The 26,939-nt window shown below is 39.6% G+C and overlaps 1 protein-coding gene across 1 annotated transcript; it reads right to left on the bottom strand.

Annotated features, from left to right (window-relative positions):
* Positions 1-1,935: 1,935 nt before the first annotated feature.
* pifo.S (primary cilia formation S homeolog) lies at positions 1,936-26,161 on the bottom strand. Its single transcript, XM_018249312.2, has 6 exons — positions 25,706-26,161; positions 17,700-17,842; positions 13,319-13,417; positions 10,770-10,903; positions 4,483-4,600; positions 1,936-2,074 (listed from the first exon to the last, which is right to left on the bottom strand). The coding sequence occupies exons 1-6, from the start codon at positions 25,722-25,724 to the stop codon at positions 2,006-2,008; spliced, it is 582 nt and encodes a 193-aa protein (XP_018104801.1). The 5' UTR covers positions 25,725-26,161; the 3' UTR covers positions 1,936-2,005.
* Positions 26,162-26,939: the final 778 nt, after the last annotated feature.

The following is a 26,939-nucleotide window of genomic DNA, read 5'->3' as shown; positions in this document are numbered from 1 at the left end:
CTTGTGCCTGCACTTTAGGAGAGAAATGCTTTCTGTCAGGCTGCTGTTTTTCCTTCTCAATGTAACTGAATGTGTCCCAGTGAGACATGGGTTTTTACTATTGAGTGCTGTTCTTAGATCTACCAGGCAGCTGTTATCTTGTGTTAGGGAGCTGCTATATGGTTACCTTCCCATTGTTCTTTTGTTTGGCTGCTGGGGGGGGGAAAGGGAGGGGGTGATATCATTTCAACTTGCATTACAGCAGTAAAGAGTGATTGAAGTTTTTCAGAGCACAAGTCACATGACTTGGGGCAGCTGGGAAATTGACAATATGTCTAGCCCCATGTCAGATTTCAAAATTGAATATAAAAAAATCTGTTTGCTCTTTTGAGAAATAGATTTCAGTGGCAAATTCTGCTGGAGCAGCACTATTAACTGATTCATTTTGAAAAAATTTTTTTCCCCATGACAGTATCCCTTTAATGGCACAAATCGGGGGCAAAATTGTTTCCCACAACAGAGGCACATGCTAAAAAGCCAATACTGAGGGAAATGATACTGTTTTGTGCAAAAAATGCTAGAGGGGTATGATATCCACAATGGGAGGAGGCTCCCAGTGTAGGCAACCATTACCACACAGACATCAGAAACACAGTGATTTATTTCCCCTCTCTCTTAGGATACTGACTCAGTAGTAGTAATTTAGTTCAAGACATCTCCATTGAGTTCAATGGTTGAAACCTCCTCCCTCAACCCTAGTCCTGCAACCATTGACAACTATCCTATTTACAGTATCCTTTAGCCAGTTTGCTATCTGTTTGTAAACAACATTATTAAGACCAACAGACTTCAGTTTAGGAATCAGTTGTTTATGCTGCACTATATAGTACAGTCTTCTCATTGCTTGGACCCAGAGAAAAACCCCAAGGTGTGCCCACCCCCATTTAAGTGCTACAGCTCTACATCCACCTGAAATGTAACTACCTGGTAGAGTTACCACCTGAACTGTATGTGCAACCATGCAGAATGCATCTAAATGAATTGCTAACTAGTCGTGCAGGGTGTGGATTTGATATGTGGCTGGTATTAAAGGTGTGAGGAACTCTGTTACCTGGCAACAGCGAAAATGAACCATTCATTGTCTCTTACGTGGGATACAGACACATTTCTCTACTTGCCAAACTTTTCCCCATGTAGTGGGCCAGAATATTGCTATTACAGAAAAGTCATGGGTTCATTTTAAACTTCAAGGTTTAGTGATTCCACCTAAACATTTGCTTCCATTCCTGTAGTGACACTGTGCTAACAAATGCTGCAAATCGTTACATCCCAGTCAGGATACCTTTGACCAACAGTTCCTTCTGGAGTTTTTTCAGTTAGGAATGCCCATAGCATTTGGTATGTTGGACGTTTATTCCTATTTGAAGTGGTTCTGAAAGGGAATTACACTCATTGATCCAGCACATGACAATGTCTCTTTAGTGCTCCTGGATACCTGACAGGGCATCAAATGTGTGTTTACATGTGTTTGTAGTAGGGCATGTCTCTTTGTACTAGCTTTTTGGGTTTTATTGCAGCAGATAAGTATGCCTTTCTTTCTACCGAATCTAAGCCAACATTTTATAAACAGTCTAGCTCTCATAATGGTCCCAATAATCACTTTTGGGGAAAATGTCATTATGATAATTATTGTTATTATAATATACCTTTTTACTGCAGACACCGCCAAGGGTTAGTCTTCCCTTGCTATCTGGTTGCTAGTTTCACTCACACTAGCAATCAACCAACTATTATTTTTCTGAATGTCAGAATAAGGATGAATAGAATATAAAAAAAAATACAAATGAATTTAAAAAAAAACAAGGTATAAAAGATGGGCACCTGTAAAGTTGTTTAGCCACTCCCAACTCACTGGCAATATATTAATAAACACCACAATAATAACATAATGTCCGGTAATGTACAGAGCATTTATTTGCATCCTTTATTATCTTTGCTGAGATCTTATTATCATGCTGAGATCCAATTAGCTGTAGTACAAGCTTAGATATGCCATACGGTTTCTTTTTTTCCGAAATTCTTTATCAGTTTCAAGCTGTAAAAGTTACACAATAACGTATTAATATTAAAAGGTACAAACAATGTTTACAAGTATTTTCCATTGCATTATACACCTCTAATGATGGAAGCAATGTGCTAAACTTTATTTTTTGTGTTACTCAAAAGTTTGCATAAAACTGGGCACTTCTGTACTAGCACTACCCAGCTTTTCCACTTTGTGCAGACTGTTCAGGAAATCTGTGGCTCACTGTACCTTTCACTGTGGTATGTGAGTCAATCCACAGCTAGACAGACCTGACAGAGTACTGCAGCCTATACTTCTCAGTGAAGAAGCAGACTGGCTGCCTCCCTGCTACTGTGGCCCTGGGCAAGGATAATTAGCAAATAGCCACCACTCATTTGTAACAAGCTCCAATAAAGGTGTCATTTTAAAAGTTTCAGCTTTGTTTAACACTAATTATATATATTTTTCATCACATCCTACATGATGAGTGGTTTTAATAAATGCTATGTGTTTCTCAAAGTAACATACATACAAAAAACACACATCCTTCAAGTTCAACCGTTTAAGACTATATATAACCTGCCTAACACAGAAGTATATGTGTATCTATAACTGAGAGCAAAGTATTGCACCCAGCAGGATTGAGCAGCAAGAAAAGGTATGCATATAGGAGAAACAATCAATAAAATTCTGTTTCACTGTTTGATTCCTGACTAAACGATGAGCAAAATAAACCTTTGGAAGATTGATTCAGCAAGTCCTGTGAGTGCCGTTCTTCTGCATTGCTTATATATATATATATATATATATATATCTCTATATATATATATATATATATATATATATATATATATATATATATATATAGGTAATGTAAGGATCAGCACACTCATTTGTAGAAAAGCAAAGTGTATTTTATTTCAACACAGCATTGTGGACACAATGCTGTGTTGAAATAAAATACACTTTGCTTTTCTACAAATGAGTGTGCTGATCCTTACATTACCTGTATCATTAATTTGATCCTGCACCTCAAACTCATCCAAGTATCGAGTGCTGATACCCACAGGACGCATATATATATATATATATATATATATATATATATATATATATATATATATATATATATATATATATATAGACAAATACAAGAGTCCTCTGCACTCAACCCATTATCAATATATTTAAGACACAGACATTTTGTGCATACTGCTACTGAAAAATGCTTTACCCTTTAAACAAAACAGGGATTGTTTGTCCATATATTATTGCAATATATTTAAGCTGGCCAACTACGTCAAAGTCATCCCATATCTGGCCAGTCCTATGCTCAATTTTCATCTGATTCATTAAGAATTCTATTGCTTCATTATACATTTTACAAAGGGACTAATTTTTACCTGCAACTTACTAGCTGTTTCAAAGTAAAACTCCCATACTTGGCTGCCCTTTTATTAGACACCAGTGGGATCACCTGACTATAGCTGGGAAGGGTGGGAGCTAGAACATGGAGCTGGTCACTGCTCCTGTATAAACTATAACAAACAAGGGAAAGTTGTGCTCACCACTAGCACAACTTTCCCTTGTTTTATATATATATATATATATATATATATATATATATATATATATATATATATATATATAGTTGCAATTAGGAGCACTCACGGTTATGATAATAAAGGAATGTCTTTTATTGGAGTGTTACAAACTACCCCACATCAACGCGGTTCTGAGAGAGCTGAAACGCGTTGATGTGGGGTAGTTTGTAACACTCCAATAAAAGACATTCCTTTATTATCATAACCGTGAGTGCTCCTAATTGCAACTATTTGTTTCCCCTTGAGGAGCACCCGGGACTCGATTTACTGAGGGTGAGTGCCGGTGAAGCATCTGTCTATATATATATATATATATACAATATCAAAACAGGGGGGTTGTGGGAGCACTCTAAAGGCTTTAAAGTATATATAAGTATAATACATGCTATTGCATATGTACCCAAAACAGGGGTTATTTTGTTACAAAGTTATGATCATAAAATTGATAAGCCACCATACCACGTCAAGGTAAACCCCGAATGGCGGTCCCTAACTTGTTTTATATTTTATGTGCATTTTAGCATTACCTGTAATCAATGTCCGTTGAACACGGTTTTTTCACTAAGGGCTAAATCTATATATATATATTTATTTTTTTTAAAACACTGCCATATCTAAATCTAGAGCCATTTGAGTCTATCTACATTCCCCAAGCGTCAAGGAGTCTGCCAGTGAGAGTATCTCTGATGAAATAGCCATCTTGTAAAGCTCATGGAGTTGTACATACCGCCCTTTATGGTATTTGTAATTGTGATTATATGGAATGGTTGATAGATTTTTCTTATGTGCTAATATTGAAACACAAAAAAACAAAACAAAATAAAGCCTTGTTACCTCTGATCTAAATGCCCTCTTCTCCAAAGCTGGCACCAGTGACCAGTCAGGGGAACCAAATCTGCCAGGCCAAGACACCTTTCGGCTCTGAGTTGAGACAATGTTATATGTTCCAGGGCTATAGATGAAAAAAAATGAAAATCTATAAAGCAGGATCCAAAAATTTGCTATATAATAAAATCAAAAAGGTTTTGTTTAACTCATTCACATTATAGGATTTCAGGAAACTGGAATTCCCCCCAGTAAATAAAATTGTTTACCCTTAGCCCTGGCCCGGCAATTATTTTCAATGAAACACCGACCCTGGGTATATGCCTAGAACTGCTGTGCCAATATCTTCTTTTTCCTCACAGCATGTGCAGTAGAGTAAAGTTGGAAATTTTGTTCTATTTCACATGCCCACTTTCCATGATGCATGGAAAGGACTGCAAGGATGAGAAAGAAGATGGCAATGTGGCACTTCTAGGTTAGCAAATGGATTCACAGGGGAATGCCTAACAGGTTGGCAACCGCTAGTGAATTTTCTTGTTCTATTATTATACACGTGATGATGATTAAAATTTCTGTGCAGCCAGGTAAAAAAGTTACATTAAACAATTCAAACCACAAAACATATATATTCATGCATTTATATTTGTAAAATCGCATTTATTTAAACATGTTAAAATCTATTAGTCCCCCCCAAAAAAACGCATCTCATGCTTACCCAGCAATTAGTCAAAGGCATCCAGAAAGCAAGTGTATAGGCTTACATATATATATATATATATTCTCAAGAAGACCCAGGCAAGGCCACAACGGCGGCACGATTTCAGGGGCGGCATGCCGCTCAGCTGCACCATCTGCCAATGCACTGAGGACTGCACACATGGAAAATTGCCTACAGTTTCTTACAGTAAATAACAAAAATGTATTATCAAAAGTCAAATACCAATAAATATCTCACCACATTGAAGCATACAAAACACATCAAAAGTAAAATTCAAACCTAATGGCAAACGTGTCTGTATATGAAATCACTCCCTGCAATTAATAAATTGTTTTATTTTATATCTGTAACCATAGATTGGAACACCCATGATAAAGTAAAAAAATGGGTTTGCTTCACAGGTTCACTAGCATACAGACTGGGCGATAATAAATCGGGCAGTGTGTATGCCCTTCTAGTCACTTTGCTCACACCTTGATTAAGGGTACCAAGGAAATCCTCATCGGCATACAAAATGGGCAGAAATTTCTTAACTATAAGCACTATTTTGTTGTAATGTCTACTATATATTGCAATAGAAGACACTCTGTTGCTAAACTTTTTCTCTTGTTTCTTACTTTCAGGCACTTGTAGCAAGTGACACTGGCGTGTGACGTCAGGTGCCTAGAAGCTGGCGTTGTGACACTGGGCGTCATTACATCACCTCTCAGCGCCGGTTTTGAATCTTTTGGCGCCAAAGCTCCTTTAAAAGCTTGTTCCACCTTTCTGTGACTGCCCAAGCTAGGCTTCAGTTTACTGTTCCTGCTCAAGCGTATTTTAATATTTGGTTATCTGTTTGGTTTTTTTATCCTGCCTGACTTTTGTTTACGAATTCTGCTGCCAGCCTTGAATTCTTCACCTGTTTGACTACGTCTCTCTCTAAATCATTGCCGGTACCTCGTCTACGAACTTGTTAAACTCTGCACCTTCCTTGTTGGTTTTTCGCAGCAGAAAGCCGGGGCCCCAAAAGGTCGTCGGAGACCTCAGGGTTACCCTGTGGGACCGAGTAGCCTCCTCACTATGCAAGGTTCTCATTGAAACTAATTTCTTTTACCAAAATAAAGAATTCCCTATCAATGTAGAAACTGTCCCACCGGTATGCCACTTATCAAACTCTTAGGATGGCACGGACTGGCATGTATCACTACATGTTTTATAATAAATAGTAGAATGGAGTTCCCTTAGATGTAAATTTACATCCAGAAATTCAATCTCTGTATGTGAAAATGTATCAGTAAATGTAAATCAGTCCATTATTATTTATCTCCTCTACAAAATCACCAAAGTTTTCTCTTCCACCCTGCCAAATACAAAGTAGATCATCAATATAGTGAATATATAATTTCAACTGTTTCCGCCTATCTGCAGAGATGTGGGTCTCGTCCCACCAACCCAAATACAGGTTGGCGAAGGAAGGGGGCAAATTTATCCCCCATTTCCGTCCCTCGTCTCTGCAAATAAAACTGGTCTCCCAATGGGTGGTATCTGCTCCTTATGCACCTTTGGCAGGTTGGAATTGGAATTTCCGGGACTTAGGTACAAGAAACTCCTTTTCCGTAGTACTAATTAGTCCCTTCTCTAAGCTACATCTATGAGTGCCCCAGTTCACTAAGGAACTTCCTAGTAGAATCCGAACTCAGGAGCATATATCAATATCAATACCTTCTAACTGTCTCAGGGCTTCCTTTCTATACATATCCGAGTCTGTGAAGTTTATTTACAGACACTTTTGCAAATCAAGACTTGGTAAATAGGGAAACCTTAATTACCAAGTCTTGATTGGATTCTTGTTGAACATGTTTTACATAACAGGTGTGTTAATGAATAACCTTTAAATAGGATGTGATGTTATTATGATGTATAGTGCTTGAGAAAGAAGCGGGAGCTTCGAAATGTTGGAAGTCTTTCAGATAAAGAATTTTACTATTTTTCACGCAAGTCTAAGACAGGTACACTGCTCCACTCCAGTTTGTACGTATATATATATATATATATATATATATATATATGTGGGCCTAAACACTTGCTTTTTGGATGCCTATGACTAAGTGTAAGCATGAAACATGTTAGGCTTTTTTGGGGGGGGGGGACGAATGGATTTTAACTTGTTTAAATAAATGTGATTTTCTAAATATACTGTAAATGCAAGAGTATATACACAATACTGCTCTGAAGCCAGTTAAATTAATTGATTATTTGATGTGCCTCCGTCACCTTATTTAGTATAAGTGATCATTTGAAGTTTAAACTTTTAATTGGCAATCATTAAAGAAGAAAAGGTTAAAGGTAAGTACGCTTTATCAGAAATTACTGTGAGTCCTCTGTGAAAGGAACCACTGCATTCCTTTCCTATTTTTTAAACATGGGCTTTGGTTTCCTGATTTCCTTCTCTTAACAATAACCTTCCCTCCCTGGGCAGAAATCTGTATAGCTTCCAACGCTCGCCCTCCCTTCTTCCTCTCCCCCTTCCTTTTTCCTCTTGTAATCTGAGCAGAGAGGGGAGCCAGTAGCGAAAGACACAAGGCGGCAGCAGAGATGCAGGCAGGGAAGTTATGTCACACCAAATTAATATGGCAGATGCTATCTTACACAAACAGTCTATATGGCTGTTTACTCAGGTATGGTAAAGCATTCTACAGAATACATATAGCATTCTACCTTACAATAAACTGAGTCAATAGCTTTCCTTCTCCTTTAAAACTACATCCATGACCAATTAAAAATAGCATGGTAATTGCGTCTATCCTAAATGGTACAGAGTGGTATTTGTAGAGTCATAATAGGTGATGGACAAATCTGCCCCATTTCGCTTTGCTGAAAACATGCAAAACAGTGAAAATTCACAAAATGCATTGAAGTCAATGGGCATTTTTGTGGCAACTTTGTCCAAGCTGTGAAACATTTTCTTTTCAATACATTGGGGTTTATATGCCAATGCGGTCCTCAATTTGACAAGAGAATCAAACCTGTGCAATCTGCATCTGGCCTATTTCTGGTTAGATATTGGTTGGGTGGGCCCATCAGAGGCCCCACACGGGAAGATAGGCCAAATTGTCATCTTAAATCTGCCCCTGTATGGCCACCTTTAGCCATGACGTCATCAAATTCGGTCTGCATATTACTTTGGCCGGGGATACCTGTTATCATAAATTGGTCCACTTTAGGGATTATATAGGAACATTGCTAATATGGCAGTAGACGTTAACCAGCAAAACTGAAGATTGTTCATAACAGAGACAAGAATGCGGAGTGCATGACATCTTAGTTGGAAGTGTCTACTATCATCTGTCTTGTACGTAAGCATTTTATGATAAAGTTGCACAATACAGGGATGCCCATAATATCTATCATAAGATCTGTTTATTTTCATATGAAAACACGCGTCAAATATTCTGACAAGAATGTACAGTATAGTGGAACCACAGAGAATAAGCTATTGTACATTAAAATGCTTGACAAAAGGAACACATTTATTTAGTATTTAAAAAGGCTTTGGAAATAACAATAACATGTGTATTAATAGGAGACGTGTATCTCATCTGGGAATAACATTAGAATTCAGCCAAGGCACTTAAAGCCATACTTTAAAAGAGAACTAAACTCTAAAGATGAATATGGCTAGAAATGCCATATTTTACATACTGAACTTATTGTACCAGCCTAAATGTTCAGCTTCTCAATAGCAGCAATGATTCAGGATTTCAAACTTGTTACGGGGTCACCATCATGGAAAGTGTCTGCAACACTCAGTGGGCTCTGAGCAGCTGTTGAAAAGCTAACCTTATGGATTGTCACAAATTATCAAGCAGAAAGTGAGGTTTACCTGCCACATAAGCTGATGCTAAAAGCTGATTATTAAATTCTGATGCTAGCTGCACGGGTTTCTGTGCTGCCATGTAGAAATTACCTGTATTAATCAGTCCTATTTTGTAAGATATGTTTTATATATAGTCTGTATATTGTGAGTCGGACCCTAAGCTCAGTAAGTGACAGCAGCACAGAGCTGTTGCAGTGAATCTGCAGAAAATAAGATAAGGAGCTACTTTACTAGGGCCATGGTTGCCTTGGGAAGGTAAAGAAACCCAAAACATATTGTACAACATTTCTAGCCTACTTCTTTAGTTAAGCAAGCTTTAGTTTTAAGCTTTAAGGAATGGAGTAAAATATCACTTTTCTTATGTAATAATGCAGTATCCTAATCAATACCCTTTAAACCCAGTGTGAACTTAGATAAACAGGATGACTTCATGTTACTGCTTTTCCTGTCATGATGTTAAAAAATGGCAACCACCAGATATCAATTGCCTGATCTTAAAGGGATACTGTCATGGGAAAAATGAAATCCATTTCTCAAAAGAGCAAACAGATTTTTTTATATTCAATTTTGAAATCTGACATGGGGCTAGACATATTGTCAATTTCCCAGCTGCCCCAAGTCATGTGACTTGTGCTCTGATAAACTTCAATCACTCTTTACTGCTGTACTGCAAGTTAGAGTGATATCAACCCCCTCCATTTTTTTCCCCAGCAGCCAAACAAAAGAACAATGGGAAGGTAACCAGATAACAGCTCCCTAACACAAGATAACAGCTGCCTGGTAGATCTAAGAACAACACTCAATAGTAAAAACCCATGTCCCACTGAGACACATTCAGTTACATTGAGAAGGAAAAACAGCAGCCTGCCAGAAAGCATTTCTCTCCTAAAGTGCAGGTACAAGTCACATGACTGGGGGCAGCTGGGAAATTGACAAAATGTCTAGCCCCATGTCAGATTTTAAAATTGAATATAAAAAAATCTGTTTGCTCTTTTGAGAAATGGATTTCAGTGCAGAATTCTGCTGGAGCAGCACTATTAACCGATTCATTTTGAAGAATTTTTTTTTCAGATGACAGTATACCTTTAAAGGAACAGTAACACCAAAAAATGAAAGTGTTTTAATGGAATCATGATATAATGTAGTGTTGCCCTGAACTGGTAAAACTGGTTTGCTGTGTAGCCATGGGGGCAGCCATTCATGTACAGCAGATATAGTAGACAACAGATAGGTTCTGAAGAATCCCTTTATATACCACAGAGAATATATATTATCTGCTGTGTATGCTGTGCCTTTTCTCCTTTTTCAGCTTTAAATGGCTGCCCCCATAGCTACACAACAGCTTGTTTATATATATTTCCTGAAAGAAACACACTAGTTGTACCATTAAATTCAGATCAGTACATTTAATTTTCATTACTTTAATACACTTTCATTTTTAGTGTTACGGTTCCTTTAAATCTTGCAACAGTGTTCAAAGTTTTGCACATGTTCAAAAAGTCTGGCTCCATATAGGTGGCTTTTCCTACATAAAACTTGTTGCAGGGGACACATTAATTAATAAATAACCTGCAATTGAAGACATTTCTAATGCAGTGTTTGCTATGGAATCTGTCATATATTTAAAGTTATGAGTTTGCAAGTTTTACAGGTGCCACACATGTATGTGGCAACTATGCTATTGGATTTAGAATGATCTGCAAAATCCTTGTATAGCATTACCTAGGGTAAAGAGCAGCTTCTGTCATCCTGTTTGGGAAGCGCGCAGCACTGACAGAGAAAGCGGTATAAGCTTCAGAATCTATGCTTTCTTTTGTCCAAAAAGACTGATAGTCTCCTGGACCTGGTGTCTGCATCTGGAAAAGAAACAAAATGAGCTTTCATATGTAGTCACACAAGATCAATATAAAAAAGGCATATTTGTTCAAAAATTCTCTGAAATTAAAAACATGCTAGCATAAAATGTCACTGAACATGAAACTCTGTGATACAGCCTTACCAACTGTGTAGTGAAGAAAATTGCAACAGACATACAAATAGTACTTTCAGTTTCTATCACAGTGATTTAAAATCACTTTACATTTTAATGAAGTTATATAACAAAGTTGCTAGCATTGCATTTTTTTTTGTTATGCAAACCATTTTAGTGCTGGTTATCACAAGACAGCAAAGATCAAATAGAAACCTAGAAACAGAATCTACTTCTTTGGTATAATTTATTTATTAACTTTCTATTATGGATTCTGTCATGGTTTTTATGGTGTCATTTTTATTAGGCATGCTCCGAATCCACTATTTTGGATTTGGCCGAACCCCCGAATCCTTCGCTAGATATTCGCCGAATACCAAACCGAATCCTAATTTGCATATGCAAATTAGAGATGGAAAGGGGAAAATATTTTTTACTTCCTTGTTTTGTGACAAAAAGTCATTTGTTTTCCATCCCCACCCTAATTTGCATATGCAAATTAGGATTTGGCCCAGCCCAGAATCCTGCTGAAAAAGGCCGAATCCCGAACCGAATCCTGGATTCAGTGTATCCCTAATTTTAATTTGTAAATTACTCTGTTTACATTACAAATAATTCACTCTACCATATTATATTTTTTTTATTATATAAAATATTATTTTAGTTGTAATATTGCTGTGTGGGCAGCCACCTCAGTTCATTTTGCCTGATTCTGTGCGTTCAGAAAGAGCCAGCACTTTACAATGCAACTTATAGCATAGAGTGAGCCCCTCAGTTATGATAAATAACTATAACGTTGACAAACAAGCTGATAGCTTGAATAGATATAACATAGTGAACAGTAATGGACAGATAACAATGATTGCAATATTAGTCTACAACGAAGTGAGGGGGTTAACTTTAGTTGGTCGCCAAGGGTCTTAGTAAAAGGGCTGGGATGGGCCTTTGGTTCTCCAACTGGGTTATTCAAAGGGGTGGTTTACCTTTAAGGTAACATTTAGTATGTAATAGTATGGCAAATTCAAAGCAACTTTTCAATTGGTATTTATTATTTATTTTTTATAGTTTGATAATTATTTCCCTTTTTCTTTTGACTCTTTGCGTCGCTGACCCCTTCTAAAAAGCAAATGCTCTGTAAGGCTACAAATGTATTGTTATTGCTACTTTTATTTCTCATCTTTCTAGTAAGGTCCTCTCCTATTCATATTTCAGTCTCAGAATATCACTCTCTACTTCATACTAAAAGTTATCTCCAAGATGAACAACCCCTTTAAGATACAAGGACAGAGTATTCTAGAGATTCTGCAAACTGTAACCAGTGATACCATTTCTGAGTAAATTTCTCTTGTTGCTTTGGTTTACTTACAAATATTTTATATTGCTGGTATATAACTGGTATATCTAATGTACCCTGAGTGTATGAGTAATGTTCAATTTCCAAAAAAGCAGTATCAATTGGATATTAGGGAATTGCCACATGATGTGAGAGAGATTGTCATCTGATTATCCACACCTCCAACAGTTATCCGGGAAATTTGGGAACATTTTGGACAGTTTATTTGCCACTCTATACCATTGTAAAAGTATTTTATAGTTATTGTCCTGTAATCTAATACATAAGATTTGTCACTGGCTTTTTTTTCATACTTGATGGAATGTCCAATGATTCAGAAACTTTGGTCCACTATATTTTCTATTGCTAACACACCAATTTAAATCTTAATTTTAAACCATATGACTTTCCTTTCTGTTTTCCATATAAGACGCTCTCTTGAACATTCTTTCAGGTCTGTGGAGCTGGTAAATGGTCCATTTATTCAAATGAGTTGCATCACCTATGACCTACTTGCTGTTGAGTGTTACAGATGATCCCTGTAATATTAGCTAGAGTGGGCCTCCTCATACTAACCGTTAATGTATTTTCTTATTTTTGTTTGTTTTTTCGAACATCTTTAAATAAGACATTTTTAGAAAATATATAAAATGTACAGGTTTTCAAGTTATGTTTAGCTTGATTTACCACACAAACTGTTAGCATATTTCTCCAAATAGTTGGTAGATCCTTGAAATAAATGTGGCAGTAGTTTATGATGTGGTCTGGAGAATGATTTAAGATTTACTACACTAGCATATACTGTTAAAAAGTAATTAAAAAAATGTTTTTGTTTTTGTATCTGGCCTTGTGCTCTGATTTTGTTCTGAATATATAACACTATAATTTCATCTGACTGAAAGCAATGGCTACTATTGTTTTCTTAGATCAGCTGTGTTTATCATCTGAATAATTTAAAGATACTGGTACCTTTTTGTCAGGGGGAAAGCGTGGTGCTGTTCTGGCTCCCAAAACATATCCTTTAATACTGATTGGCTTCCTGTCCAGAAGATGCTGTATGCTGGTAACCTAGGCAAATAATGTATAAAGCATGAACATAAACATCAGTATATCCATTTACTGCACAAGTTTTTTTTTGTTTTTTTTATTTAATAGAAATTTTACAGAGAAATTTGTTGACAGTGATATAAAAAGTAGATTGAAAAAGTAGATTAAAAAAATATAAGACAAGTGCTACATATGTTTTAACAAGTCCATTGTTCCATATTAACACGTTACCAAAAACTTTGACAGAAAAACCCTGCATAATGTTATTACAATATTGTTATTCTGGCTGTTACGCTTGCCTGGGACATCCATAGTTTCTTATTTTGCGAAGTTAGATCCTCCATTAATCCTCATTTAGCCTGTCCCCTAGTTAAGGTTACTTATTTAGAAACCTGACCCATGGTTCCCAAATTTTCCAATATTTTTTACTTTTGTTATGGATAATATGTGTTATTTCTTCCATCTTCCTAGTGTCTTCTACTACCTGTTGCCACTCAAAGTAACTAGGAGGGGCCAACTCCTTCCAATGTCTTGGAATTATCGACCTGGCCGCATTCAATAAATGCAAGGTAAGAGGTTCCCTCAATATTACGTTTTTATCCATGTGTAGGCTTAACAGGATTAATGGAGCATCCACCACCGCCAGGTTTGAGTTCGTTACTTCTGTTATTGCTTTTACTATTTTACCCCAATAAACATTCAAATCTTTACAATTGAACCAAATATGAACATGGGTTCCCTTATCTTGCCCACATATCCAACAAATATCTGTATGTTCTGGAAACATCCTTTTCAACTTAACTGGTGTGAGGTGCCATCTAGTAACTATTTTATAATTCATTTCCCTCACTCTTACCGCTCTAGATGAATTATGAACTAATGCCTGAATCTTATTCCATGTTGAGGTGGAGATATTGATATTTAATTCCTTTTCTCACTCCCTGCGTGCTGTCTCCTTACCAAAAGAGATGTTTGATAGTTATAGTTTGTATATACTGGAGATTGCTTTATTAAGGGTTTCTTTGCATTCCAGTATGTTTTCCCATTTGGTTTGCTCTCTATTCCATTCCATCTGCATCTTTAAATTTAGAGATAAAATGACACAATTGATAGTAATTCCATGGATCTCTCGAATATTTGCCCCATTTCTTTTGAATTTCTTGTAATGATATTATTCTGTTATTCTCCAATAAATCACTGATTCTTGTGGGTCTGCCCTCTAATATTTGCCATTCCTTAAAAGCTCCTTGCTCTAGGCTAGGGATAAATTAAATATTATTCACTAGGGGTTGTAAAATGAATGGGGTTTCAGAAAAGTGCATCTTTGTTCTATTACTATACCATATCTTAAATGTGGGAGCTATTAGTGGGTGGTCCTTCACCCTTTTCGGTAAACAGTTGGGATCACTCCAAAGAAAATTTAACAAATGTTTCCCGACCCACTGTTGTTCCAGAACTACGAACTCTTTCTTCCTGTCCTCTACGGACCATTGTTTTATACGTGCTAGATGAACTGAAATATAGTAAAGCAGTACATCAGGTAGAGCTAATCCTTCTCTTTCTTTTGGTAGTATCAATTGTCTATACTGGATCCTGGCCCGTTTGCCATTCCAAATGAATTTTGTGAACAAAGATTTAAGTTTCTTAAAGAAAACTACAGGTAACGTAATTGGCAAAACTTGTAAGTAATAATTCAATTCAGGCATCAAAAACATTTTCAAAGCTTGTACTCTACCCAACCGAGAGAGATTTATTTTATTCCAATTATTTATCTTTTCTTGAAGTAATGACAGTAAGGGGACGAAGTTTAAGTTATAAAGGTCAGACATATTTGGAGCAATATTTACTCCCAAGTATCTAATACTGTGGTTTACCTTTCTAAAGGAGAAGCTTTTTATTATTATTTCCATTATATCCATAGGGGGTATTAATGTTTAAGATTTGGGATTTTGTTAAATTAACCTTAAAATTTGATAGCGTACCAAATTGTTTTAGGAGTGTTAGAAGACTTGATAAGGAGGACACATCGGACTGGAAACAAAGATTAGCATATCATCTGCAAAGGCGATTGTCTTATATTCCTTCTCTCCTATCTTAACCCCCCCTTATTTTTGTTTCTAGTGTAATATGAGATAGTAGTGTCTCTATTACCAGCACAAAGAGCAATGGAGATAGCAGACATCCCTGCCTGGTGCCATTGCAGATATTTACTGGGTCCGATAATTTACCATTCACTTTAACTCTTGCGTATGGATCTTTATATAAAGCTAATATATGGTTTATAGCAGTGATCCCCAACCAGTAGCTCGCGAGCAACATGTTGCTCTCCAACCCCTTGGATGTTGCTCCCAGTGTCCTCAAAGGAGGTGCTTATTTCTTGAATTCCAGGCTTGGAGGAAAGTTTTGGTTGTATAAAAACCAGGTTTACTGCCAAACAGAGCCTCAATGTAGGTTGACAATCCACATAGGGGCTACTAAATGGCCAATCAAAGCCCTTATTTGGCACCCCAAGAACATTTTTTATGCTAGCGTTGCTCCCCAACTCCTTTTACTTCTGAATGTTGCTCACGGGTTCAAAAGGTTGGGGATCCCTGGTTTATAGTGACCTCCCCAATTCCATTTACTGCACAAGTTAAAAAAAAAACATACATTTTTATTATGAAAATGTCAGGGCCACATGACCTTTTGAGTGAAAGTCAGGATCAAAATCCAAATAACAGTATCTGGTGGTTTAATGTAACTCATATTCAGAAAACAGGAAATGATCAGGACTGGCAGACAGACACAGAGCAATAACTTTTCACAAAAGACCTACAATCAGGCTATAACAAGAGTGGTGTGGAAGAAGTTGCTGACTGATGGCAACAGGGTTGCCCAATTTGTACTTGCTGCTGAAATCAAAATTCCAGTGACTTTCTCTACATGTGCACAACACCTTTGTGCTAGATACACCCTGGGTACCCTCATTGGCACTGTGAAGTCCTGCCAGTCTGTAATGGGCCCAAAATATCTTTCATCCCCACATATAATGAAAAATGTATGAATTTTGATAATGTGATGAATACTTGTATTGGTGACATTTTAGAAATGATTGAAAAGTCTATTAAACTTGTCTCCCTCCAGCCAGGTTTAAAAGAACAGTTCAGTGTAAAAATAAAAACTGTATAAATAGATAGGCTGTGCAAAATAAAACATGTTTCTAATATAGTTAGTTAGCCAAAAATTTAATGTATAAAGGCTGGAATGACTGGATGTCTAACATAACAGAACAGCACACTACTTCCTGCTTTTCAGCTCTCATGGTTTTCACGGATTGGTTACTAGGCACTAACCAATTTTGAGACTTAAGGGGGGCCACATGGGTCATAACTGTTTGCTTTTTAATCTGAGCTGTATACTAAGTATCAATCACAAACTCACTAAACAGTTATGTCCCATGTCGCTGACTAACTCAGAATTATATAGCTGAAAAGTAGGAAGTTGTGTTCTGTTCTGTTAGACATCCAGTCACTCCAGCCTTTATACATTATATTTTTGGCTAACTAACCATAAAAGAAACATTTTTTATTTTGCACAGCCTATCTATTTACCTAGTTTTTATTTTTATACTGAACTAAATTAGTAGGCTAGAAATTATACACATAATGTTTTGGGCTTCTGTACCAACCCACAGCAACCACAGTTCTTTAGCAGTGAAGATCTGTGTCCCCAAAGATGCCCCAGTAGCCCCCCATCTTCTTTTCTGCCCATTCACTGCACATACTCTGTGCTGCTTTCACTTACTGAGCTTAGAGACCCACTCACAATATACAGTACACATAAAATATAAATGTCACAATATAAGGCTGATTAATAATTCATGCAGATAATTACTACATGGCAGCACATAAACCAGTGCAACTAGCATCAGAATGTAATAATTAGCCCTGTAGCAACAGCTTATATTACAGGCTAATTTACTGCTACATGATTTACGATGGCCCCTAAGCTTAGATTCTCAACAGCCGCTCAGTGCCCACTGAGCATGTGAGTGTCGCAGACACTTTGCAAGATGGTGACCTCCTGTGACATGTTTGTAGTCCAGGCTCATTTCTGCTACTGAGAAGCTGAAACTTTAGGCTGGTGCAATAAGTTTAATATATAAAATATGGCATTTTTCACCATATTCATTTTTACGGTTTAGTTCTCCTTTAAATAGTAAATCAAAAAATAATAGTGTACTGCAGAAAATACTGTATAAGCAACATAAATACAGTATTTTAGAATTTAGAGTTGAAAAGCCAATTACTGTGGTTTTTCTCACCTCATCAATGTTGTAACACCCAGGACCAAGGTTTGGGGTACCTCTTATAGGAGTCAAATCATTACCCAAACGGTCTGGTGCACAGTAATATGGGAACTGCTTCCTGTCCTGAGTAGTTCCAAAGCAGATCCCTTTTACCGTATCTGCAAGTAAAGGAAAGAAAAAAAATATTTTCATCTGTAATGCTGAGAATTGTACATTCCTGAGGCTAACTTGTAAAGTTTTAGATCTTTGTTTTTTTGAAAGTTAAAATGCAGCAGATGAAATGCTGCATGTGTTATAAGCCTTAGAAACAATGCAGCCTTGTGCATTCGACCACATGTATCTATGAGCTACTGTTTCCAACACTCACAAATGTTTTCAGGCATTAGTATTACACCACCACATACTGTCGATTCTCCTCATGGTGAGGGCAGTGAGGTTGTGGAATATGGTGGGAGATGTTTTGATGGCAGATTCCAGATGACTTCTCGGGCAAGCATAATATCCAGGGCTACACATAGGCGAAGGGTGATTTCTGTGCTTGGGAAGGCTACTTAACCCAACCCTAGTGTCAGGGCCCGAAGGCTCTGTTGTAGTGTGGACCAAGGAGGAGACAACAACACCAAGTTCGCGGTACAAAAGGATTTATCAGAAGAATAGTCGTAAGCAGGCAAATGGTCAATACAGGCAGCAAGGATCAGAATCGTTAAACAGGCAAGAAGTCGGTACACGGATAATCAGAATAGCAAGAAATCGCACCCAGGAACTATACAAGATAGACCTATAATTGGGCAAAGACGGAAAGGGCAATTGGGAATAAATAGTCCAAGGTTGGCGCCAAAACTTGACGCGATGACGTCATGACGCCGACGTCCTCACGTTGGCGTCCTGACGCCGACGCACATTCTGACGCCGGTGTCCATTCCGTCGCCGGCGACCAATCCTGAGGCGACACGTTTCTGACGCAGTCATATTACGACCAGGAAGAGCCGCATGGTGGGGCAGGAGGTCGCCATCTTGGATGTCCCGTGGGGTAAGTTCTACACTTTCCATTACAGTACCCCCCTCCTTAGGGGGGGCCTCAGGACCACCGAGGTTAGGGGAAGAAGGAAAAAGTCTGTGGAACTTACGAACCAGGACAGGTGCATGTACGTCAGAGCTTCTCACCCAAGAACACTCCTCTGGACCGAACCCCTTCCACTCGATAAGATATTGAAGAAAGCCCCTGGAAATACGAGAGTCCAAGATTCTTTTGACTTCAAATTCCTTATGATCGTCAACCAAAACAGGAGCTGGAGAGGAAGAAGAAGAGGGGCAAGACAAAGCAGGTTTAAGCAGGGAGACATGAAAAACATTGGGTATTCGCAGCTCAGGAGGAAGTTGAAGACGAACAGCCACAGGGTTGATGATTTCGATGATAGGGAAGGGGCCGATGAATTTAGGACCAAGCTTGGGTGTAGGAATCTTGAGACGAATGTTGCGTGTGGAAAGAAAAACTTTATCACCAGAAATATATGGAGGGGAAGAAATCCTTCTTTTATCAGCAAACTTTTTCTGCACCAGGGAACTCTTCTCTAAGTTTGCCGCAGTAGCATGCCAAATAGCCAACATGTGAGCAGCTTGGTCATTGGCCGCAGACACATTGGTAAGAAGAAAATCCTGGGAAAAAGCCAAAGGATTGAGACCATAAACACAGAAGAAAGGAGACTTCTGGGAAGAAGAGTGCAGAGCATTGTTGTGGGCAAATTCAGCCCAGGGAAGAAGATCCGACCAATCATCCTGGCACAAGGACACATGACAACGAAGAAACTGTTCCAAGGCCTGATTGACCCGTTCTGCGGCTCCATTAGACTGTGGGTGGTAGGCAGAAGAAAATTGAAGAGAAATGTTAAGAGCTTTGCAAAGAGATCTCCAGAACTTGGAAATAAACTGGGAACCCCGATCAGACACAATCTCGGCAGGAAAACCATGGAGACGAAATATATGTTTGATGAAAAGTTCAGAGAGTTCAGGAGCAGAAGGCAGTTTCCGAAGAGGCGTGAAGTGAGCCATTTTGCTGAATCTGTCGATCACCACCCAGATGATAGTGTGACCAGATGAAACAGGGAGATCGACAATGAAATCCATCGCCAAGTGAGTCCAAGGTCGAGATGGAATGGGAAGTGGTAAGAGTAAACCCTTGGGGGGGGAATGCCCGGACTTGGAAACAGCACAAGTGGAACAGGACAAAACAAAGTCTTTGACATCTTTCCTTAGGGTCGGCCACCAGACCAAACGAGACAGGAGCTCGGTTGTCTTCTTAATCCCTGGATGACCGGCCTGTTTGGAACTGTGAGATTGGGATAAAATGGCATGACGAAATTCCGGAGGGACAAAGGCAACACCAAGAGGAGTCTCTACAGGAGCCGAAGACTGAGCAGAAAGTAACTGAGAGGCACATGAGGGAAACAAGGCAGCAATAATCTTGGTAGAGGGCACAATGGGTACAGGATCTTCGGGGCAGGAATCTTCAGGAGCAAAGCTTCTGGACAAAGCGTCAGGCTTCCTGTTCCTGGAGCCAGGACGAAAGGTGATAATAAAATTAAAACGAGAAAAGAAAAGTGCCCACCTGGCTTGCCGGGGATTGAGGCGCTTGAGGGATTGAATAAATTCAAGGTTCTTGTGGTCGGTAAAGATTGTCACCGGAATAGATGAACCTTCAAGCAAATGTCTCCATTCTTCCAAGGCCAACTTAACGGCAAGTAGCTCCCGATTGCCCACATCGTAGTTCTGCTCAGGGGAAGAAAATTTTTTGGAAAAAAAAGCACAAGGGTGGAGTTTACCGTCAGAAGAAGATCTTTGAGACAGAACTGCTCCAGCTCCTACATCAGAGGCATCGACTTCAATGAAGAAGGGTTGAAGGGGTTCAGGGTGTCTAAGAATTGGAGCAGAAGAAAAGGCTTCCTTGAGGGTCTTGAAGGCTTCAAGAGCTTGAGGGGGCCAGAGTTGAGGTTTACTCCCTTTACGGATCAGGGCAAGAATTGGATGGATCTTGGAAGAAAAGTTTTTGATAAATTGTCTATAATAGTTGGCGAAGCCAATAAATCTCTGAACTGCCTTGACGCTGGTAGGAAGGGGCCAATCCAAAATTGCAGAAACTTTGGCGGGATCCATCTTAAAACCTTGTGGAGAAATGATGTAGCCAAGAAAAGGAATGGAAGAAACTTCGAAGGTGCATTTTTCCAATTTGGCAAAGAGATTGTTTTTCCTCAACCTGGAAAGAACTTCAAGCACTTGGCAACGATGATCAAAAAGGTTTTTGGAAAAAATAAGAATGTCGTCTAAGTACACGACCACACACTGTCCCAAAAGATCACGAAAAATGTCATTGACTAATTCTTGGAAGACCGCAGGAGCATTGCAAAGACCGAATGGCATGACAAGATACTCGTAATGGCCATCACGAGTATTGAAAGCGGTCTTCCATTCGTCTCCCTCACGAATCCGAATAAGATTGTAGGCCCCACGTAGATCCAGCTTAGTAAAGAAACTAGCCCCCTTGAGCTGATCAAAAAGTTCAGAGATGAGAGGAAGAGGATATCTGTTCTTTACGGTGATTTTATTTAACCCCCTGTAGTCAATGCAGGGCCGCAAACTACCGTCTTTTTTTTCAACAAAGAAGAACCCTGCTCCAGCAGGGGAGGTAGAAGGACGAATAAAACCTCTTTGAAGATTCTCCTGGATATAAGACTTCATAGCAGAAGTTTCGGAGGGAGAAAGCGGATAAGTGCGGCCTCGGGGAGGCATAGAGCCGGGTAAAAGTTCGATAGGACAATCATAGGGACGATGAGGTGGGAGAGTCTCAGCGGACTTCTTATCAAAGACATCGGAAAAGGCTTGGTACACAGGAGGGAGAGAAGAACTTGAAGACACTGAAGAAACTTTGACAACAGGAACAGCAGGTAAACAGTTGTGTACACAAAATGGACTCCAACGGGAAATTTGTGAGAAGGACCAGTCAATGACCGGATTATGAACACACAGCCAAGGCAATCCCAGGACAACGGGAGTTGAAGGGCAATCGATAAGAAGAAAAGACAGTCTTTCCAAATGCATAGTGCCCACCTTGAAGGAAAGTTCCTGAGTAGACTGCGAGATGATGGCAGAAGAAAGAGGACGATCATCAATCGCCAGGACTCGAAGAGGGGTTGCCAAGGGTTGGAGCGGAATGGCATGGTTATCAGCAAAGGCACGATCCATGAAGTTGCCTGCAGCACCAGAATCGAGGAAGGCCTGAGAAGAGATCTTCTTGGAGCCGAACTGGATTTGAACAGGAAGAAGAAAACGTTGAGCAGAGGAATGGGGAGGAGAACAAATTCCACCCAGGTAAGTCTCCCCAAGCTTACCTAGGTTTTGGAGTTTCCCGGCTTCACTGGGCATTCCTGGGCGAAGTGGGCTTTTCCCCCACAGTAGAGGCATAACCCAGCAGCCCTTCTCCGGAGCTTCTCCTGTTCGGAAAGGCGTGCCCGACCGATCTGCATTGGTTCTTCAGGTGGTAAAGAAGAAGTAGCAGGTGCCGCAGGAGGAGGAGGAAAAAGGTTGGAAGCCGGACTGGGGAGTAAGGGTCTTTGGAAGCGTGGAGCCAGGGTGGGTTGGAACCTGGAAAACTTCCTAGCACGTTCCCTGTCAAGTTCGACTTGGAACTCCCTCTGTCGGGTGTCAACCTTCACAGCCAACGCAACAAGGTCCTCCCATCGAGAAGGAATCTCACGAGATACAAGATCATTCTTGATGCGCATCGCCAGGCCGTTGTAGAAGGCAGCATGGTATCCATCATTATTCCACGAAGTTTCTGCCACGAGAGTTCGGAATTCGATGGCATATTCAGGAACAGAACGAGTCCCTTGCTGCAGCTGGAAGTAGCCCGACCTGGAGCATCGAACACTGTGCGAAGGTCCCGGATGAAGGCCTTGGCATCGTCGATTACCGGATCCTCCTTCTCCCAAAGAGGAGAAGCCCACTCCAGAGCTTTCCCTTGCAGGCGGGTGATAATATAGCCCACTTTTGCTCGCTCCGAGACAAACTGACCTGGAAGCAGGGTGAATTGGATCTCACACTGGTTGATGAAACCACGGCATGATTCCGGATCACCGCTTACAGAGGAGGTGCAGGGATGCGAGGTTCGGAAACCTGGAGCGGAGTTGCAGGAACCGGCATAGGGACTGGAGCCACAGGAGATAAAGCAGATAATTTCTCCAGGATTGCTTAAAGTGCCTGGCCGAAGTGGGTTTGCTGGGCTTCATAGGTGTGCATGCGGGAAGCCAATCCACGAACGGCTCTGCCGACATCAGTAGGAACTTGAGGCTCCTCAGAGGGGTCCATGGCCCAATTATACTGTCAGGGCCCGAAGGCTCTGTTGTAGTATGGACCAAGGAGGAGACAACAACACCAAGTTCACGGTACAAAAGGATTTATCAGAAGAATAGTCGTAAGCAGGCAAATGGTCAATACAGGCAGCAAGGATCAGAATCGATAAACAGGCAAGAAGTCGGTACACGGATAATCAGAATAGCAAGAAATCACACCCAGGAACTATACAAGATAGACCTATAATTGGGCAAAGACAGAAAGGGCAATTGGGAATAAATAGTCCAAGGTTGGCGCCAAAACTTGACGCGATGACGTCATGACGCCGACGCCGGCGTCCTCACGTTGGCGTCCTGATGCCGACGCACATTCTGACGCCGGCATCCATTCCGTCGCCGGCGACCAATCCCGAGGCGACACGTTTCTGACGCAGTCATATTACGACCAGGAAGAGCCGCATGGTGGGGCAGGAGGTCGCCATCTTGGATGTCACGTGGGGTAAGTTCTACACTTTCCATTACACCTAGCCATCATACTTTGATTTTACCTATTTGCTTATATCCTATAAACAAAGGGCCTGTCATAGAAGAAAGACAAAATTACTGTTTTTTTCTGCTGTCCCATGTACCCTCCTATTTATCCCTTTGCTCACTAGTTTCTCATCTGCAGGTGCCACTACTGTATTCCTCATTTTCGATTTGTCTCTCTTTTTTTTACTGCTTTCCACCATCACCTATACAGTCTATTTTTACCCCCTTTTCGCTTGTTTCGTCTCATTTACCTAATCCATCTTCTTTTCTATCACTTCACAGGTCCCTTTGCCTATTTTTACTAGTAACCTTGCATTTTGGACCCCCCTCCATATTTGTGTGCTCTGACTTCATGTTCCCCTTACTTGATATGCATGCTATACTATTTTTACTGTTTCCAGGCTGGTGGGGAAAGGGAAAGGAGGGAATTAAAGCAAAATAATAAAGAAAAAAGGTACATGGGTGCTGGCTCTGACACACATAACACAGGAACAGCTAGGGTAGGACTACATGGACACATGCGACAGAGATAAGGTAAGAGATAGAAATGTTGGATGAAGTTGCGGCGTTGATCCGACGTGACACGACTGTCGGATGCAGACGCTGCACGTTGCGTCTGCATCCAACAGTCGTGCCAGATCAACGCTGCGACTTCATCTGACATTTCTATCTCTTACCTTATTTCTGTCGCATGCGACTTGTCACAGGCGTTTTGTCGCAGCGCGTCGGATCGTGCCGAAAACGTCCATGTAGTCCTACCCTTAATCATGGCAGCAGACAGATTAACTTTAGCTTTTTTCCACTTAAAGTGCAAGTCCCGGTCCTACCACTAGGGGATTGAATAGGCTGCAGGAACCTTCAAATTTCTTCCACAAGCCTAGGCAATCCTCTTGAGGCTGGACTCCCATTGGCGGAACTACCGGGAGAGCAGGGGGTGGGAGCGGGCCAGGGCCCGCACCCCCTCAGGGCCCCCCGGCAGCCTGTGCGCCACTGACAAATGCGGCCAAACGGAGGGGGGAGGGGCCCGGTTGCGCGTCACGCACCAGGGCCCGCCCCCTCTAGTGACGCTACTGCGGACTCACGAGGCAATTTGGGAAATTCGTCAGCGATTCATATTCTTGCCGGCGGGAAGGCAGTGTGGGAAGATTAGTCGTCCGCAGTAGAGAAGATTTGTCGCTGGGCAACTAATCTCCCCGTCTGCCACCACCCTTAGCCTTCCCTAGCCTTAGTGAAAATCCGCCCATGGGACTACAACAATCTCAAGATCTACATTTAATTTTACATATATATGTTTTATAATATATATTGTGAACTGGTAACTGGAGAACAGTTTGAAGGGAGATGACCCTAAAAACATACCCAGAATTTACACAGTTTTTTTCATAGTTCTATATAAGCAAGTGGCATTTTTTTTAACCAGGTTTCACAGTTTCCCTGAATTTATGCAGTTAAACGTTAAAACGTTAAATTGGGGTTCTACTGTATGTGAAATTACAATGGGGTTCTACTGTATGTGAATATAGTGATAGGTCAGCATATGTATGTGTAATAAATGATAAATGTATACACATGTATATATACACACACACTGGGGATAATTTGAAAGGGTTGAACTATTGTCTTTTTTCAACCCAAATAAACTCAGTAAAAGAATCGAATGGTTTGGGAGCCTACAAAAGATATACCACAACTTTAAAAAAAATCAACAATCAGAAAAGGCAGGGCTGTAGAGTGAGCGTCTACACGCCCAGCAATGCATTCTTCAACTTATAATCGAGAGATAAAGCATTGTGGGAATTGAAGTCCATAAACATTTGGTAACCAAAGAAAAAGCGACCTAGTGCACAGTCATTGTAAAACATCTAAAGCAAGTGTTTTTCAACACCTTTTAGGCTGTGGATTGTATTGACATGGAAAATTATATATCAAATTGGGCAGCAAAACACTGACAAAGACAAAAGTACAGACAAAGAGAGTGCCTCATAACAGCTTAAAAGATTTGTATATATAAGCTTTGAATTACATTGTTTTTTTTTCTCCTTGAATATATAGTAAATCTATCATACCCCGCTTATTTGAATAAATGTCTGCAAAATAGTGCTGTATGTACATTAAAATATAATCAAACTTCTGGATGAAGTGCCTCACCTGTGTTATGCTGCTCCATATTCCAAGCAGGTTTGTTTATAGCCAGTTGCTAAGGTGACACTGGCTGACTATGCCCAATAGTGATGACAAACAACTACACTTTTCAGAAACCTAGCAGCAAAGGGAACTAAGAAATATTTTTAGAAACACATAGATATACTTATGTATATGTAAAAAAAACATATCTTGGCTGTGTCTTTAACATTGTAACTTGATGTGCCTGCAAGAGATTTTATTAAAGCAGTGGTTCACGTTTTAATGAACTTTAAATGTGATGTATACTCTTAAGACTATTTGGAATTATTTGTTGTGGTTTTTGAATGATTTAGTTTAGTGTAGTTTTATTGCACAGCAGCCCTCCATTGTGGGATTTAATCAGCTATCTGTTTACTATATTCTTACCAGGAAGTGAGAGACTGGAAGATGAATAGGAGAGGGTCTGAATGGTAAGATACATATTAAAAAGTAACAATAAAAATTATAGAGCAGTACTTTTGGCTGATGGGGTCAGTGATCCCCATCTGAGACTGGAAAGAGATAGAAGACAAATAATTCAAAATCTATTAAATTGCTAAGAACAGGGCATTCTAGAACATACTAAAAGTTAAGTTAAAGGGCACTTCTCAACCCAAAAATAGAACCGAGACTCCAGGTGGGGAAAACTATATTATATATATATATATATATAATATATATATATATTTATAATATATATATATATATATATATATATATATATATATATATATATATATATATAGATAGATATATATATATATATTTTTTTTTTTAAATACCCCATGACAGTGCTAGGCAGCACACACTCACATTTTTCTCCCTCTTGATGCAGGTAGCTTAATCCTGGGGGGCATTTACAGAAAAAATTCTTTCCACCTACAAGAGTGCAGGCTCTATTAGTCATACCTCTGGTGGGGAAACAATTTAGGGGTAACAGGTGCCTTTTAAATGTGAACTGCCTCTTTGAGAACCAATAATATAATAAGGGGCCATGTCACACAACTAGTTTGGGTTGTAATTGAGCCTTAGCTACGTTCGCAGTGAAATAACAAGGGAATTGATCTGTCCAACGGAAGATATCAAATGGTGAACAGCCAACTTATAACTGGTGATAAACAGTGGATTGTTTTCTATCTGAAAAAGCAGGTTGAAGAATGTTTGTGAAATGATGGCGAATGAGGGGAGATTTACCTAGTTGTAAAGTAGCAAAAATAAT

The sequence above is a fragment of the Xenopus laevis genome, chromosome 2S (genome assembly GCF_017654675.1).
Source record: "Xenopus laevis strain J_2021 chromosome 2S, Xenopus_laevis_v10.1, whole genome shotgun sequence".
Taxonomy (NCBI): Eukaryota; Metazoa; Chordata; class Amphibia; order Anura; family Pipidae; genus Xenopus; species Xenopus laevis.
This window is presented reverse-complemented; position numbering and strand designations above follow the sequence as displayed.